The sequence below is a fragment of the Alligator sinensis genome, unplaced genomic scaffold (genome assembly GCF_000455745.1).
Source record: "Alligator sinensis unplaced genomic scaffold, ASM45574v1 scaffold562_1, whole genome shotgun sequence".
In the NCBI taxonomy this organism is placed as follows: domain Eukaryota; kingdom Metazoa; phylum Chordata; order Crocodylia; family Alligatoridae; genus Alligator; species Alligator sinensis.
In genome coordinates this window covers 137,552-158,107 of record NW_005842227.1, presented here as the reverse complement: position 1 = coordinate 158,107, position 20,556 = coordinate 137,552, and the positions used below count along the sequence as shown (strand labels likewise).

Below are 20,556 nucleotides of genomic sequence, written 5' to 3'. Positions count from 1 at the left end.
AGCAGGATGCCAGAGTACAGTGGAATCTCGAAGTGCCTTTACATAATTTCTTCATGCTTTTTTATCCAGACTTCCAGTATTCTGCTTTAATTTGCAATTTTAAAAAATGGCTCTAACTTCACTCAATTTAGCATTTCTATATCTTGTCAAACTTTGTAAAATTCATCATTTCTGCACACCTCTTTTCTGCCTCAGATAGTCTATTTTGTTCCATGTCAGCTTTTATCCTTTCATCACCACAGTCTCTGAGCACTTTTAATAGTGTGTGTAAGAGCTGTGACTGCCATCTGTCATCTGTGAGGTTCATTGGATCACTCAACCTTTCTTCTAGGGGAGAACTGTGTGTACAGTGGATTGGTTTGTTTTGCTTGGTATTCTCATAGCATCTCCGGGTTCTAGTTGTGGACCCAGAAACAACTGTGCAAGGCATGGTACAAGCACAGAACAAAAAGATGGTTACTGCCTTCCAGGAACTTAAGAGTCAGAGTACAAGGCAATAGAAAACAAGTGGGAACAAAAGAAAACCATAAGACAATAGTGTCAGTGTGATAACAGCACACTGGAAGGCTCACTTTGGAGAGGATTTTTTTATAGGCATCACAGCAAAAAAAATAATTTTAGGGATTGATTGGAAGGTTGATAAAGGAATAAATTAGGGCTGTCTAACTTCTAAGTGGAAGGTAGTGGGATCTGGAAGAGAAAGGGGAGCCTGGAAAACCCCAGCAGCAGGGATGGAGTGGAGCAGAGGCAGCAAGGACAGCTATAGCTGTCATTGAACATGTGGTGGAGGGATGCAACAGCCATGAGGGGAAGCACAGGGAGCCAAGGAGATAAAAGTAGTGGAAGCTCATGGGCTATCTCAGTAACCACTGACCTTGTTGGACAGCCCTGATAGATCATGAGCATGATATTTAGAAAGAGCTTCTTGTAAGCCTGAGGAGCAGCAAATGAATGGACAATTGAAGAGGCTGTTAGTGGACTGATTGGAGGCAGAAACGATTATTTTGAAACTGAATGAGAGGGAATAGATGGGAAAGAGATAATGAAGACAGACATCAGGAGAAGCTAGTAAGTGGAGGGATTCATAAACAGCGTGACATCTTGATCAGGCCAAGATTGCATTTGCCAAGGCCACAGAAATGGCTGTTGCAGTATTTAGAATATGAGATGAGAACCTGGAAAAGAGTTTTAACTGCGTGGATGTGTGAGAAAAACTACCTTCCACTGAGCTGATACATAAATTTGCAAGATCTAGCAATAGCCTGGATGTGAGAGAGAGAGATGTGAGTCAAATATGACACCTAGGTCACACTCTTGAATAACAGGAAAAGTCATGATGTTATCTACAGTGACTGAGACAGAAGATGGCAGATAGGAGCTTGAAGAGGGAAGATCAAGAGCTGTGTTTTAACCTTCATGACTTTGAGTTGATGGCTAGTCATCCACAAGGAGATGAGAGAGAGGAAGCTGAAATTTTAGTTCAAATAGATATGGGCAGATCTGGCATAGAGAGGTATATCTATGAATTATCAGAATAGAAATGGGGAAATGAATTTGTGTATATGAATAAAATTATCCAAAGACAAGGAGAAGAGGAAGTATAGGATGATACTAAGGACATGGTCCTATGGGATCTACCATCTACTGCAGGATTAGAAGAGAAAGATGAGAGCCAGAACAGGAAAGAGCTGCAGAAGCCAAGTGAGAATAAGATTTCAAGAAGAGTCTAATAGACTCTGTCAAGGGACCCAAAAGGTTAAGGAGGAAAAGCCTGAGCATGAACTACTAATACAGAGCTCTAGTTAGGGAGGTCACAAGAGACTTCACTGAGACCAGTTTCACTTGAGTGCAAGAGACTCATTTGAAAAGGACTGAGGACAGAATTGGAAGAAACGTCCAAGCAATGACTATAAACATCAGATCCAATTATCTTAAAGATGAAAGAGAAAAAACAGGTAAAGGATAGCTGTTGAAGCAAGTTGAGGCAGAGGTGCCTATATTAAAGAGGGAAGAAAATCAAGAATGTTTGTATTGTGACAAGAAAGAACCAGAGGAGAAGGAAAGACTATCGTTTCTCATTCACTGTCTCACACTGGTGCCCCTAAGATGCCTTGATGTGTGCCCTGGTAGTTGTAGCAGACCCCTTTGAGAACCAAAGAAGCATTACACTGAGGAAGGGGATATGAGTAGGCCCAGGTGACGGGATGGGATAGGTTTGGATAAGATGGAGTCAGTTGAACAAATGGAGGATTTAGAGTAGTCAATTCAATGAGAAACTTCTGTAACTGTGACAGAGCAGATGGAGGCACAAATTATAGGCAGGAAATGACAAGGGGCAGCAAGGGAAGAGAACAGCAGAAGTCTCATTATTTTTGCCTGTTTTCATTTAAAATCATAGAAATTTAAGGCTGAAAGAATCCACAGGTGTCATCCATTCCAGCCTTGTGCACAGGTACAAAATTAGTTATTAATTTTTTCCAGGCAGAAGCCTACCCAGCCTCTTCTTGAAAACCTCCAAAAAAGGAAACTCCATACCTTCTCTAAGCAATTTGTTCATTTGTCCTGATGCACTTACAGTAAAGAAGTTTTCCCTGAGATTTGGCCTATAAATCACACCTTGCCTTAAGTCCTGCCCTTTGTAAAAAGGAAAATAATCTTTCTCCCTCTTCTTTTGGGTAGCCTTTCAAATATTTGAAAACAGTTATCATGTCTTCCTTTGATCTACTTTTCTCTAAAGTAATCATAACTTTCCCCATTTGGCTTATATTCCAAATCTTTTCATCATCTTGTTCACTGGCCTCCGATCTCCTTCATTTCTCTACATCCTTAAAATGAGATGCGCCAAATTACACATCATAGCCAAACAGAAACCTAACCAGCTTCAGTTAATGGAACCCAAAACTGTATTTCTGTGTGTGTTGGTCTGTCTGTCTGTCTGTGGGTGATAGCATTTTACTGATGACTCAGGATAAGTTTGTGAATCACTGGGTGCATCTACACGTGCAGTGGACTGCGCAGTTGCTACTTGCTTAAGCAAGTACTAAATGACTGTGCAGTAAGCAGTGTTACTGTGTAGTCCCATCGCTGCATGGTTATCTATAGCTGATACTGCGCAGTTGCGATGAGCTATGGCATCTCGTGTAGACACACCCACTGTAACCTCCAGAGATTTCTTAGCCAAGTATCCTCCATTGTGTATTTGTGCATTTGGGGTTTCTCCTCTATGTGCACATATGTTCAATTTGAATTTCACTTTTTGTCTATAACCTACCCTCTACTTTGTCAGGATCCCTTTTCATTTTAATCCCATCCTCCAAAACATTTGCAGCCCATTTCAGTTTTACACAAATTTGATCAGTAACCTCTCAATCTCTGAATTCCACTCATTAATAAACTTGTTAAATAGCACTGGACCCAGAACAAACTCCTGTGGGACCTGTGTCCTACCTCCTGTGGGACTTCTTCACTTGTGGTAATTCAATAGATCATGCATTTAATAGTAATTCTATCTACCACACATTTCTCCATCTTACTTCTGAAAATACTATAAAAATGTCAAAAGTCAAAATCATAGTAAAGTCCAGTTTCTTTGGATTTGGAAGAAATAAGTGAGATCTTCTTTGGAGAGAGAAGTGGAGGTAATGCTTGATCATTGTGTCAACATTGATAAATGGGCTAATTAACCTATTTCAGTTAGGGATTAATTAAGCTGGAAAAGTAGACTTGTTCAGCTCAGAGGGTGTCAGAACTGAAGAAGTAAAATTTGAAATGGGGTAGTTAACCCAGTCATGGGATTTCCATAGATGCTCCAGGCTGCCAAACCAAGGGTGAAGGAAATGGATGCAGAGGGTGAGCCAGGCTGGGGGCTAGAGGGCTGCACTTTCAGTAGGAGAGAGGAACCAAAGACACAAAGGTTGCAAGCATTAATGGAGACATTAACTAACTATATCAATGAGATAAAGGTAAGGAAGGAAGAAGAGGGCTGGGAGCAGATGAGACATCATGGACTGAAAGTGAAAATATGACGAAGTACATGGCTACTGCCCAGACTTCCTTCTTGTCCTTTATGCAGTCTGTAACCTTTTATGTTTAGTCTGCATTGATTTCAAATCCTACTAAGATTTAATGAGAGCCATAATGTCAATATTACTTCTATGGGCATACAATCTAATTGACTTTGTTAAATGTCCTGGGTCAGATCCTAAGCCAGTATAAACTGTCATTGCTTCACTGAAGTCAAGAGATCTATGACAATTTATGCTAGCCAAGGACATGGATTCTTCTGTTTCTATTACTCATTCTCTTGCAAAATATCTTTAGGATCCTTCAAATTATTTGCTAGAGGAGGATGCCCAATCTCCTGTTTTGTTTTGTTTTCCTTTTAACATTCTTCTTTTGTTTCATGCACCTGCATATTTTTTATATTTAACATCACATTATTTCTTTCCTATTTTATCCATCTGTTTATTTCAGCTATTTCTTTGTTCTTCTCTGCTGATCTTCAAAGACTTCTGATTCTCATATATAGGTCCATTTTAACAGACCCTCCTTGTCTTCTGGTGTACACATCCCATCTTAATAGGCCCTTTGCACTCCAACAACTAAAGAGGAGAAACAAATATAGACTTACAAACCCTCTCCAGGAGCTCACACACATTAAAGTCAGTGAAAGTTGTGACTGCGTGTAGGGCCCACAAGATCAGATCTGTAGACAGCATTTATTAATAGAAAATATGTCTCTTATTTTGTACCATATTCCCTTGAAAAAGTTCATAGTGCTTTTGTAAACCTTATACCCAAAGAGCAGAATAATATCAGCAAGGCAAGAAAGATCTTCAGAGCCCCAAAAAGAAAAGCAAGGCACTCATTCTTAATATGGTAATGCTGTCATTTATTCCAAAAAAATTAAGGCAGGTTACTTAGAAAGAAGGTATCTCAGCTGTTGCTGAGGTGCATGAATGGGCTTGTATGTGTTCATGTGTGTTACAAAAAAAACATGATTAAAGATCTGATTTGTGAAGGATGATATGTAAAATAAAAATAAGATATAAGTGGGGGAAAATGTGTTTGATGGATAAGGTTAGGAATGGAAGCATCTGTAGTCATTCAGCTAATGAACCTTATTTTATTCATCTCATGTTACTGCTGCCAGGAGCGTAGCAGTAGTATGACACTTTTAGTGACCTTTCAGGCACAGCCAGGATAAAATGCCCAGCAGAAAGGGCAGCATTTTTGCATGCCTTGAAAAACTAGCTCATAGTCCACAGGGAGCTTTTAGCAGAGTCTGGGCACCACAGGCTTTGCAGTGCTAACTGAGATGCTGCCACCATGAAGAAAATCTACTGCAAAAGAAATTACTGACACTTTCCACATTGGAGTTTATATCTTCTTACCCACCCTTTCCAGTTCACTTGCAAAGTTGTGCATAAGGAGCCATTGTACAACTTTAACAAGGGCACAATCATGTTCTCCCCACTATCATGATCTGATTATGTAAAGGGGGAGCTTCTACAGTCTGCTTCAAACAGAAATGTCTCTCCAGCCCCATCTTGTTTGTCACTTCGTAGTCTGGCCTGTTTCCACTCTGAGTTTCCTTTGTTCAACAGGATAGAGACACAGACATAACAACCATGGAGAAATAATAGGCATACATTACTCTCATATGCCCACAAAATCTCCTTTAATTGCTGGGATTCTGTTTCTTAGCAATTTAGTTTAGCTTACTGGAAATAGGGTGACCACCCGTCCCTAATTCAGTGGTATAGTTATGAAATGGGAACCTCAAGTCCTGGTCCCATGACTCCGGGACAGCATTTGTCCTGGATTCTCAGTGTCATACAAGGATACAGCTTTTCCGTTCCCCATGGGAAATGGTGGGTTTCCCCTTACAGGCTGGCAGCATTCCAGCCTGCAAGGGGCTGCTTGGGGGGGGGGGGGGGGGGGGGGGGCACCACATACATATGCACACCTGCACATATGCACGTGGCTAGGAATACAGCCAGGCAGCATGGACAGCAGCTCCCTGCACGTAAGTCTATGTGGGAGAGAGGGAACATGGTGAGGGAGGGAGTAAGGCAGGGGCTGGGGCTGGGGACACTGCCCAGCTGGGGCAGTGCATCTGACCTGGGGTTGGGACAGGGAACAGGATGGAGCCACAGGGGGCTCATCCAGCGGGCAGGGGAGGCAATGCTCTCCATTGTTGTGTGCACTCCTGGGGAGCCCCTCAGATTTGTTCATGGGGTGGGAGCGGATGCAGGCTGCCTGATGCAGGCTCAGGGCTCCCTGCCCTGCTGCCCTCCCCACAGAAGCCCTGCACCACCATGGCGAGGCACCCCCTGCCTGCCTGGCAGCAGTGGTATGGAGTTGTGCCCTTAGCTGCTGCCAGGCAGGCAGGAGGTGTGCAGTCAACATGGGGCTCCTGGGGGAAGAGCAATAGGACAAGGAGCCCCAAGACCACAGCAGACAGACCACATCTGACCCCACTCCACTTGGTTTCCCTGACAATTCACTGCCATTAGGGGAGGCTGGGGGGTGGGGAGGGAGTAGACAGGCATTCTGCCAGGGGCGATGTGTAGGGGATGCACGCGGGTACACGTGCACCCCCTGAGCATGGCGGTGCACCTCCTGCAAAAAGGCACAGCCAATGCTGTTGACAGTGCCTGCAGGCAGTCGCTGCTCATCACCCCACCGCGACAGTGCCAGTGGCATCTGTGGGCAGTCCACGATTGCCTCTGGCCGACAATGACACTGCCAGCAGTGCCTGCAGGTGGTCGCCAACCCCTGGTCAGCGCTTGCCACCCTCCCCACCCCCCACCAACAGTACCGTCAGCATCTGCGGGAACTCTGTGCTTACCACCATCACGCTCCCACCACCGCCACTGTGCTCCCACTGCCACCAGCGCAGCTGTGCCACGCCAGTCACCAGGGGCACGTGCTGTTCATGCATTCTGCCTTCCCATTTTGAAATGGTGGTCACCGTAACTGAATATGGTCCTAGAAATTCCCTTCAAGATCTGTCTTCCTATATTTTTAAAACAGAGCATCTATGTCTGTGGCATTAGCAGCCTTCAGTTATTACTTAGGGCAGGGTGCAGAGCCCTATCATCCAGCCCGTGATACTACCCATGAATCTGGGACAGGCTCCACATTCAGCAAGCACCAGCACCAGCCCAAGGATACATTACATGTAGTATACAGAGACAGGGCCATCGCGCATGCTACACACAATGTCTGCAGCAAACTGGCTTCACATGCTGGATCCAGCATACATGGCAGTTAGTAGCCTGATCCAGCCTGCAGACTGGCCCTATGACAGTCATCCTGCCCACAGGACATAATGATTTTGATATGCTGATTTATAGGATATAGCTCACCGCTACATGTGCCACTGAAAACATACACAAAATTATAGCAAGGAAAACAGATTATCAGTTGGCACTAATTTGTACCACATAAGGCTCTACTCCCAAAAGTTTACAGTCTGAATTCTGGGCAAGATTGAAAAGAAAAAAGGGAGCATTTATACAAAAAAAAATTCACTGCAATCAGTCCAGCAGTCTTTCACACCCATCTTGTTATGTTGCTATGTTTGAAGAAGAGCTCACTCATTTCTTCTAAATCTGGTACATCCTTCTGCCTAATCTTGTAATAAAATCATAATCCTGTGTTTATTACGTGGGTCAGGTTCCAAGGAAATATTTATGATTTCACAAAGTTAACATAATGTTTGCATATTTAAGGATGATTGAAATACACAGGCTGTACAATGGGCTGCAAGGAAGACCTTCATTGATAATCTAAGGGGGTGAGGTTGCCATATTAATGGGATAATGTACGAGAAGGGTAGGTATATTGTGTAAGAGGAGTGACTAGGAAATTGTAGATTGGAGCACTGTGTAATTATGTCAGGGAGTGAAAAGTTGTCTTGTGAGAAGTGGAGCTCTTGACCACAGTTCTTACCTCAGATGTTTAATCAGTCTTTCAGATATGCCTGATCTAAACCATTAAATGCCTTGAAGGTAAGGACTGAGTCTGATGATTTGGGAAACATACCTGTATAATTTAGGAATTGTGTGTGACATTATATACTCCCTTGATGAATCTTTTATCAAGCTACAAACTCCATTTTGAACATGTAGTCATGAGCTTTCTCTGTGATCCCTTTCTCTCCATCTTGGCCAGACCCAGCACACTGGATCAGGTCAGCAGATGTAACCACCCCATGCAGGAGGTCTGGCCTGCAGATCAGCTCTGGATCACTCCTCCAACCTGAATGGTTGAGTATCACTTGGGTAGATATTAGGAAAATCTTTGTAATTTAAGGCTAATTAAACATTAGAACAGGCAAACTAGCAAGGTTGTGAAATCTCCTTCATCGGTAGTTTTAAGTAACAGAGTAGAAAAGCACTTTTCTGAGATAATCTAATCATACTTAATTCTGCTTGAATGATGAACTAGATGTCCTCCTTTACAGTCTTACATTTCTATGGTTCTGTGAACACATAAAGGAAAAGTCCAATGTGCTCCTGGTAGCCTCTATTGCTGAGGACAAACAGTAGTGTTTTGTAATAGCTGGCATTTTCTAAAAGCTGTTCACCTTATGCTTGGAGATCATTTAAAAGTTGGTTGTGTTCATGTTTAAGTATGATATATATATGTACCATATGCTTAAGTATGGCATACACTTGAGTCAAAGTTATTCATAAACATGGTTTGCCAGATCTGTTATTTAAGCTGTCCAATGTGTCTCAAAGGAGATGTGACTATACTACCTTGAAAATGATTTAAAATAAATACAGGGAGCCCATGGTGCACAGGCAGTGATGTGAATTAGAAAATAACTCCCCATTCATAAACTTCCACTGTCCAGGGAGAGATCCCATTTTCCTTTGAATTGTGAAGTCCCATTTCTAATGTGCAGATAAATTGTTCCAAGCCTCGGCTTTTGCATTTCAACTCAAATGTCAAAGCAGGGAATCAGAAACTTCTGTCTCTCAAACAAATAGGATCAATGTGCTTTCTTCTCTAGATCACTGAACCACAGTATGTCAACAAGCCTGACACAGTAATCACAGTCAGTTGCAGTGCATTCATGCCAGTAAATAAATGGTTTGCAGTATTTATAATATCTGAATAAAATGTAATTTTTATACTCCAGTGAGGTGGTCTATTTGAGAAAAATGTGATGTGATATATAATTCTCTCTTGTGGAGAAAGAGATTTTATATATCCAGCATTGTCTCTTGCTGATGAATTATAAAATCATTATCCAGAAGATACTGCCTTTTATCCATTTTTTAACTTTTTTTTTTTGCTATCTCCACAACTAGTCAATCTAATTTTAATAGATTATTCCTGAGTCTTTCCAAAGTAGTCTGTGTGGAAACTTGATGGTAGTTACTATCTCTTCTGAAAAGATGCTGTTAATGAAAGCAATTTTTCCCTTTCAGTTGATTTCATAGGTGGATTTGATTCTTACGGCTATCAAGGCCCACAGAAGACATCTCATTTACAGCTACAGCCCATGTATATGTAAGTACTAAACTTCTGAGATATTCCATGGAATGCCAAGTAGATATTAAAGGATCATCAAGCTGAAAGATGAGGTGACTTAGAAATTCAGGATTGGCAGAGCCATTTGTTCAAAGACAGAATTCTAGCTATACACTTTGATTCTAAAATTACCCTTTTGTTGCATCATGATTCTTTCTTATGGTAGTACACAATGCATCACACTTGTTTAAAAAACAATGAGGTCCTGACCTGGATTTTATTTAACCCTCACTCAGGAAAATTCCCAGTTGAAGTCAGTCAGATTTGCTTGGGTAAGGACTAGAAAAAATCTGGCTAAGGCTTTGGCTCATCAGTGTTTAGTCTGGTTTAGCACAGATTTAGAAACTAGTTCATTTAGCAACACGTCTGCCATTAGTATTATTAGAACATCAATTCACTGAGGCACTCTGCTTTGTCTGCTATTGCCTTTTTCTTTTTTAAATTTCAGTGGCACATTGCCTTGAAATCAGTTTGAATAGAATACTGCATTTTAACTGTGCTGTGAGCGCTACAGTTCTATCTACTGCCTAGAAATAGAATACGATGATATTTTGGGATTAAATAGAAAATAAAATGTCAGCACATGCATGTGATTGGAGCAGATTCATGGAAGAGTTCATGCCCATCCTTAGATTGCAGCACAGAACTGATTTACAAACATCATCTGTATCAGTGCCAAGCAGAAAACAAGGGACAGATTCATTATCGCCCTAAGGAGTCCTGCCTCTCAACATACCATACAGTTTTCACCTATTGTATTTTGGATTTTGTTTAATAAAACCAGCTCATTAAGGGACTGTACAGCATGTGCCAGCTCACAAGAGGGCATCATTTACTTTGTCCTTTCTCTGTCCCAGTCACTTGTTTTGAAGGAGAGAACTAAATATAGATAAAGAGCATCAATTCTGTCATGATCTCCATTCAGATCGTAATGTCACATCAATGGAAACATTAAACTAAACCTTTAATCCCTTAAAGTAAATCTGCTGATGAATTAGCAGCCCAAATTATTTATGTTGTGCTGGTATTTACTTTTTATTGGTTGTGAACCCTATGTTAGAGGGTGCTTAGGACCTGGCCTTTGGGATGCATGGTAGCTGTTGTTCATTATGTCTTAAGTTACACTAGTGCATAATGCCAATGCCAGCCTAACTTCAGCTTCCCATCTGTCTGCACTCAAATAAAAATTTTTCACCTGCACTCTTGGCAAGAGTGTTGTACATTTAGAAAATGTTATTTCCTTCCTTGTACCATGTGTGGTTCATAGGTACTTAGAACAATTCTAATCCTATTTCTCTCTCCGTTTACTATACCTTGCCATCAACATATGGAGCCCTCTAGCTGAGATATTATCCCATTCTCTTTATGTTCTCGGTGTTTCTCCTTTAAGAACAGTTGATTGCATTTACAGAGCCTCCTACCACTGACAGGAAAGAAAGCTGGAGCTATAGAGAAAAGCCAAAATAAATTTCTAAGCTTGTAGCTGAGACAAAGAAACAAACGATGAACCTTAAAAAAGGAATTCTCTTTTATTTCAGTGCTGCTTTCTTACTAGAGTCTAGGTCATTTCACTGCTCATTGTGAGACAGACATCAGTAACTTAATGATATATCCAGTAAACCCACAAAAGGCACACTGTCATGTCGCAGTGACAATCAAAGATGCTTAGCATTTCCTTCTCACTGTACAATGTGTGATTAGAGGACTACGCAATTCTTACACTCTGTTGTGTTTAACCATCTTTGACAGTATGTGGCAACAGCCTTATATTGCATAAAGCTAAAACAGCCTAGAAACACATGCTTACATATACTGAAGTAACATATTGCCTTCTGCTCTGATTGTTAGATGATAATAGAGTGATACATTCAGATTTCAGCTTGTAGCACTCTTTACGGCAGAAAATCTTGATGAAAATCACAACTTGGAAATGATAACAGTAGACTGCCTTACCACTTTGTGTCTTTTGCTGCCCCATTTTCCATTGGAGAACATCATCCTATTTGCCCCATATTATTAGCCCTTGTGGGGGGAGAACTTTTTAAAAATCTGGACTTCACCCTAGGGTTTATTACTAAAGAATTTTGTGCTTCACAAACACTCGATACCCTTAGGAGGCAGAACAAAGATCTACAGGGATTATTAAATACAAGTAACTAGAATACAAGAGGGGAAGAGACAACCTAGGGTCACTGCATCTAGTCTGCCGATACCGCGGGTACTCGGGAAATCTAACTCCATTCACAAGCTCCATCTTAAAACTAGCTTGATTTTTTTGCCCCTCCAATGACTGTTCCAGAACCTCACTACTCTGATGGTTGGAAACCCTCATCTAAATTGCCAGTCTGAATTTCTTCATAGCTAGTTTATTCCCCTTGGTTCTTGGGCCCACCTTGTCCTTGAGCTTAAATAGGTCTGTCTCCTTCCCTGCTGTTTGCCCTCCTGATGTATTTACAGAGAACAATCACATCCCCTTTCAGCCTTCCTTTTTGCTAGGCTAAACAATCCAATTTCTTCTAATTTTCTGTCAAAAGAAGGGCTCTCCATTCCCTTGAGCATCCTAGTAGCCCTTGTCTGCACCTGTTCCAGTCTGAATTCTTCTTTCTTGACAATGGGTGGCTGGAATTGTACATAGTATTCCAGATGAGGACTTATCACCGTGTTGTACAATGGCAAGAATACATCTCTACCAGAAATGCCTCACATGTCAGTGAAATGCATCCACCATTCAGTTGGAGTGTAGCAGCTTTTAAACAAGACACAGAGGTTCTATACAAAAGTACAGTGAGAAAAGGGAAGAAGAGCAGTGAGTTCGGCTGAAGCTGCAGGGGAAAATTTAGCTAGGCAGAACATCATTACCTAAAGTCAGAGTGTGGTCTGCACATGGGGGTTACTGTGCAGATGAAATGTTGATGTGGGCAACTACATCCCCCTCCCACCTAAACTGAAATCGAACACAAACCATAGGTTCTTTATTGACTTTTTATGAAAGCATCACAGTTTCACTTAATATTATGCTGGATCCTAGGCTCAGCACTGAACGACATCACCTATTGAATCAGCAGCTCCAGTACTGTTACCTCTGAGGGGTTCTTTTGGCACTGTGGTATTAATCCATCCCACTGCTGCTTAGTTTCTAAAATCTTCCAGCATGACAGTGTGGTACTTCCTGCCCATACAGATTTAATCAGATCCCATTCCTCAAAGCATAAGTTGATAGCTGGCAGGAATTGACTAAATACATGAGACCAGACCAGTCCCAGGTCAAGGAATCCCTTGGGCAGTGCAAAACTTCCACATGGCCTCCAGAGCAAGAAAATTTCCTAACAATTGATGCCTTCAGGCTGCTGGAGTGGCCCCTTGGAACTGTGGGCAGAAGGACATCAATAAAAAAGAGTGTTGTGAGGTTGCTTTAGTTTATGCAAAGGAACAGAAATAGGGTACCCACTGATGTATCCCCAGAATACAGAACATCCCCTTGGTGAGGGGCAAGACCACCAGCCCCCTTGGCCAATCAATGGTGAGGGGCAGGGCCACCAGACCCCTTGGCCAAGCATCAGCAGGGCCCAGGGCCACCACAAAAAGGCCACCTCCCTTCCTCCCTGGCTGGCTGGCAACCCTGCTCCTCTTGGCTATGCACTACCCTACCTCCTGGCATAGCCAATAGAACCCAAGGACAAATGGTTGACATATATTTCCACCAATAAAGTGAAAAAAGGACTTTTTGCAGTCCATTCCTCATTCAGAATGGGGACAAAGGGTTTAGAAACAGGATGGTACGATACAAAACAGGACCAATGGCCACCCTAAATAGAAAGGAAATTTAGCACCATCTTCACACTCTCTTCCCTTCCGTATCACACTGAAAGCAGCTTAGCTGGACTGGACTAGATGCACTGTGAGCTACTGAAACATTGTTTTTATGCAGAGATCTGGTTTTTCTATGATGTGCTAGTTGTGAGCAACCACCAGAAGCAAAAGAAGCATTATAATTACATCACCATAGCAAGGTAGGGACCCAGATATATGAGGCACTGTAGAGAGACAAAGAAGTACATCTAGTCTCTATTTGAAAGAACTTCCTAAGACAATAGCAACTTTCAAGGATCTGAGCTGATGTCTGGCCACTCCTGTGCAATGCCCATAAGTCTTTTTGAAATGCAAATTCAAAAAGCATGGTTTTCTATCAGGAGTGAGGAGATTCTCCCACATATTGAAATGTTTTGCCCATATCAAGCAACACCACAAACCTTAATGACACCTATGAAGTCCTCGGGTATCCATCAGCCTCCATTGGCATGCTGTTCCCAAGGATGAATTCAGTTATCGTGATGAGAGAATGATATAAATGCAGATGTTTAATTCTGTCCTGGTTAGATTGGTTTAATTTAAAGTGATTTCAACCAGAAAGCTTCACCTTCTTCTGCATTTTCATTGTTCTGTGAAAGGGGTTAGCAAGGTACAGCCCAAGAGCCAAATCTGCAGAGCTAGAGGACTGGGTAGTGAGGAGGTGTAAAGGGGTCAGGCACCAGGAAGCCACGCTCCCACCACTGACACTTCTCCATCCCACCCTCCTGCTCCTTCTCCTGCAACTGCAGCTTGGGCACAGCTTCCAGCTAGTGGGGAGCTGTGCTGGGGCCAGGCAGCTTCCAGCTACACCCATCCCACTGCTAGGAGGCTGGGGAAGGCAGCAAGACATTTCCAGCTGCCCAGCCCTGGCACGGCTCCCTGCTAGCTGGAACCTGCACCAGCGCCACCACTGGGGAGAAGCAGCAGCAATGTGAGCACAGGTCCCAGCAGGCTGTCCCCAGTGCAGGGGCAGACAAATCACCCTAATGCTGATGTACTGCCACAGTCCCCCCAGCCCATGTCAGGCCAGAGCCGGGTTTTTCCATCCCATGGCTTATAAAGGTTGCTGGAAGCTGTTTTAGGGAAAGGTGGATTCTCACTGCCTGGTGACCACTGAAACATGTTGATTTTTTGCTAAATGTAGTTGTTATGCTAATTTTTGGTATTTCCTTTCGCTATCTAGAAGGACATGCTATATCTATTCACATTTAAAAATCAAAATCTAAATTATTTTTACATTTTTATGTTAGAACAATTCTTTTTTTACTGAAAGATTATTAATCTTTTACTCATCTGTGTTAAGTTTTATTTGTACAGGTACTGAAATGTCATTGAAGTGCACAAAAACATTTCTTATTAATTAAGTGAAACTACTTTAAATGACCTCAAGGTATATTAGAAAAATAGTTTACCAAACCAAGTTTGGAACTAACAAACTTATTTGAGAAAAGCATTACCTAAAGCTAATGGGCTTAACGAATTGTTTCTGGTTACCACATTCTTAAAGATTTCAGAATTAGTAAATCTCATCCTCTCTTACCTCATTTTTATTCATGTATAGTAAGAGGGAAAACAAGTTTTCCTGTTCTCTCAATTTTCTGTCAGTTTCTCAACATTGAATAAACTGGTCATTGCACTGAATCAGTTGAGCAAACTGAAATAAGAAAGTACCTAGAGATATAATCAGTGACTTTCACCAGTTCGATGGTTTGTCTTTCTTTAAAACCTCAGTACAAAGCATATACCATTTAATATTTTTAACTTTATGTCAGTAATTTCATTAGATTTAAAAATAGATTATTGGTCTTAACATTGGTTGTCCTCATTTCAAATTTAAATTTAAGTGGATTTATTTTTAAAAGAAAAATATATTTCATTTAAATTTTAAAAAATCAATTTTAATTAAAAACATGATCAGCTTTCTCCTCCCCTCTCACTTCCCTGTTTGTGGTATGCATATTCATAGTTTCATAGTTTCATAGTTTCAGGGTCGGAAGGGACCTAATAGATCTTCTAGCCCGACCCCCCGCCAGGGCGGGAGAACAACCCAAAAACCACTCACCCTAAAAACAAAAACGGGACTCAAATGAGTCCAGCCAGGTAAGTATCCAGCCTCTATATGTTGCAGGGAGGAGGGTTAAGTACTAACAATGTGTCCTGTGAGAAGGGTGATGGCAAAGCAGGAAAGGTGTAGCAAAAGCTCCAGAAGCATGAATTTGAGCCTTACTCTAGACTTGTGCTGCTGTTTCCCCCTAAGTGATAGAGTTGTAAGTGGCTACCTGGTCATTTGAGCTGAAGAGTCAACAAACGCTAGCTATATCACTCCCTTGTGTGCCATTTGGCTACAGACCCTGGTGTGCTTTAACCACAGTAGCCTAATGGGCCATTTAGGTTGTGGGAGACCCTTGACCTTTTTTAATTAACTAACTTTATGCTGTTTAAGATGAAAAGCACATACTATTACTTGCCTTCAGAGAGAACATAACAGGACTGCTGTCCCCGAACGTCACTCTAATCTGATACTTCTGATACCCCAAGGAGCAGCTTCTTGGCATCCAGCCTTAAGGAAGCCAACACCCATTTTTGAGTAATGCGACAAGAGCATGGCAAGATGAGGGCAAATAATTGTCAGGAAGTGGTTCTGCTATCACGGGAAGGGACTAACACTTCAAGTAGCTCTGTGACACGCAATTCACCGTGAGACAATAGAAAAATTGTTGCATAGTTTCAGAAAGAGATCAGTGCTCTTTAAAACTCTGGGCAGGACAAAGAGAGGGAGGGAGGTTCAAGTAAACAAAAAGAGAGATTTTTGCTTATGTTTTTCACAAGAACATGTTTGTTCAAGAGAAAAAAAAGTGAAGCAAAAAACGTGCTTTTCTAATGCTGATACCTAATGTACTGGAGTTGTTCAAGAACAGACTATCTTTGAGCAAAAAATTCCCAGTTGTTCTCTAAAGTCTATGAGTCCTTTAGTTGTTTGCCATATATATATATATATATATATGTGGCCCACATATTATATATGTAGGCCATTTGTGCATATTAGTGATACACAGAAATACTGATGGGCTTTGCTTTTTGATTACATGTGGTTTATTTTATGGCAGTGCCAAGCTATGAAATTTAAGTCCAGACCCAAAATTTGCCAGAGATTAAGGAAATTGAGACACAGGGATCTGGTTTGGTTTATTCTAGTTTCCTCATTTGGTCTTATTTCCTGTTTCCACTTTTCACATCTCTGCCATATTTGTACATTCAGTCTGATTGCAATACTCTCCTAGCCCAGTACTGTGGCTGTATGTCCAGATGACTGAATACTATTTTTTACATACATTAGATCAAAAAACTGTGGTGAATTGCCCGTTTTGCCATTCATATAATCTGAAAATCAGATGCCAACAAGACATAGAACCAGCTGGCAGAATACAGCCACTGTATTGCAGCTATTTTGATTTTCATTGTTGTCCTGTAATATGAATATGATGTTTCTTTCCGCTGAAATTCCTAATTTAGGACCTGCAGCTCTGTAATTTAAATAACATGAGCGAAGTTTCACTGAAGGTTCACATTCAAAATTGTTATAGCGATTAATAACCAGAGACACTGTTTTCTAGACTAGAGGAGTAGATTTTAATACTGCAGGCTTAACCATAGGGTTCTCGGCTAGGACCTTGCACAGTTGCTTTGTAAGTGACTTAACCAAACACCTGTTTTTTGGCTCCTCTGTTCTGTGTACCAATTCATAGCCTGTTATAAAGGCAGCAGCATTGTGCTGAATTACTACTGCTCAGGTCCTCCAAGGTCAACAGGCTGAGAGAATTACATAATGAAATAGTGCTACCTGGAATTGTTTTGAGAACCTGTATCAATAATTCGATGATGTTTCCCCGTGATGACACTGTCATACCTTTCTTCCTACTCTCACATGTATATACAGACTGTCTGATCATAAAAACTGGAGAGATTAAAGCAGTAGAGCAGAGCTTCATATCCAGAAGGGTGTTTTGGAAAGGTTATCTAAACAAGTTTGGGGCAGAGTGAGTGAAGTGTACCAGTCTATCTCCTGGTTAATTATAAATATCATTTTTCTTATCTCTCCCCTTTAGGTCAAAGTAATTATGGTAACTTCTGTGTGGGGGATGAAGGACCTGGCAAAAAATCTTGTTTCAGAATGGCTCCCCGTGTTCTACAAAGAGCAAAAAAAGAAAGAAAGAAAGAAACTTTGTGTTAAAAACTGAGTGTACACTGAGACAAAAGACAAAGGGAGCATTCGGCCTCTCTTTCTAACAAGTACAGACAAAGATGCACTGGATACCCCTATCTTGGATTTCCTGAATACACAGACCTAACTGCCAGGCTTTTGGAAGGTTCAACAAGAGAAGCATTGGTGCCATCTTCTGGCCATTACCCTACCTTTACCACCTTCATCCCTGCCTAGCTGAATTATGAAATGAACTTGTCCAGTTCAGTTCTTTCTGAGACCCTTTCAAACTCCTAGTAGCATCAAATCTCCTTAGTCAATATAATACTAAAAATACCATGATGACCTTGTAACAGAAGTCAATAGACAGCAAGCTGTTTGCCCTAAAGGCTGTACAGTACATACTTGCCTTAACCCAACTAAGTTGCACATCAGAGAAACTCAGTGCAGGCTTTCTGAAGTAACTTCCTTTAGGCTCAACATGCTGCTGTTAATTCTGAAAGATTTCTAAGTCAGTGAGTTTCTTTTCTTTTCTTTTCCGTGTCAGGGAATAAAACTCTGTTGCACACAAGCTTCAGAGTGACTGAGTAAGAAAACTGCCAGCTGTCAGAGAAGTGCTTTACTATTGAGCCTCCACAGTGGTCAAGAAAACACTTTATAACGGTGAAAAAAGAGAGCTCTTTTGGGGGCTGGGGTTTGGGAAAGGGATAAAGGGAATCTCTCAATAAACTAATAAGTGAACCTACTGGAAATAAGCAGAAGAAACAGTGCTTCTTACCCCACTGTTTGTATTTATCGCACTGTAGGTGCTTTTATAACTAACTGAAAATATGTCTTTTACTAATGACAGAGACATCTTCAGATTTCTATCAACAGAGGCCAACTGAATATGTATTAACTATGTTTACTCTTTTATATCTAATTTCAACTGAAAAATCCTATGTAAGTGAGCATTTTTTTCTAACTGCACCATAGGGATCTATCGATATATTTTTTTTGTTTCGATTGGGGTAGGGGGGGAGGGTCTAGCTGCGTTGGTGAAATATTGGAGATCTTTTTGTGGTATATTTGGGGGATCTGTTGTGTGTTAGAATGTGTATTTTATCTTCCTGTATTACTGTGGCTGAAACAAAAACTGTGCTGTTATGTAGTCGGCAACAAGATGCCTTTGGGAATTTTACTAGTAGGTCAATGTGTATATGAAATACTCTGAAATCCTAGAAAGTTTGTTCTGTTCTGAATTTGATCTGTATTTTCAAGCACTTAGATGGCTTTCATTAGGAAAAAAAATATTTTGCTCAGGCTTTTCAGGAACTTGGATTGTCATTGTTTCTTTCTTCAACACCTGCATCAACAAATGCACACACCTGCCACACGCAACTGAGAACCACGTGTACCTGAGAGCACGAGTGAAGTCTGGTGCTTGGAAAAGCTCAAGGCATCACCTGGTGACTCGTTCCCTAGCTCCCCGTGACTTCCAAGTTACATTAACCTATGTGCTAAGTTTACTTACCCATTTTTTATAGAAATCGATACCCTTTGCTGTGTTTGCATGGATGTACTGTAATGTGTCACATACAATAACTCTGTATAATGACAGAGAAGCAGGCATTCACCACTGAAAATACAATGCAAGACAGGTTCAGGAAATATACATAGATTTATTCAGTTATAAATGTGTGTGTACGTGTTTGTGCATGCACGTGTGTATATGTGTGTACACATCTGTATGTATGCATGATACACACACATGTATAGAAGAAAACAGCACACTGGAGTGGATTGGACAAGAAGCCAGGAATTTGAGTTCTAATCAGTAGTATAATTAGCAATGGGCAAGGAAGGCATGAACCCTGGATGCTTAACTAAGCAGGAACTCTGGAACAGAGGCAGGGGACCCAAGACTTTGGCAGCTGTGGCCCACAGCAGCATGGAGCAGTGGATGTAGGTTCATGAGAGGTAGTGGAGGGACAGAAGAGGGAGTCTGCCACTGAATTTGGCATTTTATAGTGTTGCTTAGCATGGCATTTAGCAGCACCCTCCAACCCTCTGCTTGTACCCCCAAGCTGTTGTGTTATGATCACTAACTCCCACTCCACGCCAATGTAGACCGTGGCTTCTGAAGCCTCCCTGCCTCTGTTCCAGAGCTGCTCCTGCCTCACAGTCAAGCCTCTGCTCCCCAGGGTGACAAAAATACTAGTCATTCCTCTGATTCTAATCCTAGGTCCTGTCACTGACTTTCTCTGTGACCTTAAGCAAGTCCCTTTGGCTCTGAACCTGAAAATGTTTAAATCTGCTGGATTGGATCATTAATCAAAAATGTTCCAACCTGAATACCAATAGTTATTTCTTAAATCTGTATTTAGTAGGACTGGATTCCATTCTGCAGGAATTTGGACACCTCCATTTTTTCCTTCTGAATCAGGAGGGTGTGAAATTTCCTGTCAGATTAAATTTCTGTTATATATTGTTCCAAGCCCATTGCAACATTTCATTTTGATAATGATACTATATATATATATATATATATATACACATACACACACACAGACACACACACACACATATATATATATATATATGTATATATGTATTCAGTATTTATATTGAAAAAAAAAAAACCATGAAACCTGGGAGGAAAACCATTGAAAAGAAAAAGTGAAGAAAAAATTCTCAAGTTTTTCCCCATAGAAAATTTCCTGTAAATTACAAATCTATGAAATTGAAATTTTTGAAGGAAAACAGTACTTCAAAAATTTTTTATCTATGGTGTGTGTTTCAACATAGATTTTAACCAGTTGTAATATTTAGGTACCTAAACAAAAAGAATAAACACTCATGTCTGGCATTATCCAGCATTTTTGAAAGTCAAGCAATACATTTTGGTGCCTATATTTGGATTTAGGGTCCTAACTTTAGGAGTTTGGTGTTCTCTCTGTATCACTTTCCTTGAC

The 20,556-nt window shown here is 41.1% G+C and overlaps 1 protein-coding gene across 1 annotated transcript in view; it reads left to right on the top strand.

The window, feature by feature from the left end:
- The window catches only part of NKAIN2 (sodium/potassium transporting ATPase interacting 2), a 594,496-nt gene extending 574,344 nt beyond the window's left edge, over positions 1-20,152 (top strand). Inside the window, exons 6-7 of the mRNA XM_025208339.1 lie at positions 9,450-9,531; positions 17,508-20,152. Coding sequence (XP_025064124.1) covers positions 9,450-9,531; positions 17,508-17,517 — 92 coding nt within the window. The 3' untranslated portion in view covers positions 17,518-20,152. The remainder of the gene's footprint in view (positions 1-9,449; positions 9,532-17,507) is intronic.
- The last annotated feature ends 404 nt before the right edge of the window (positions 20,153-20,556 follow it).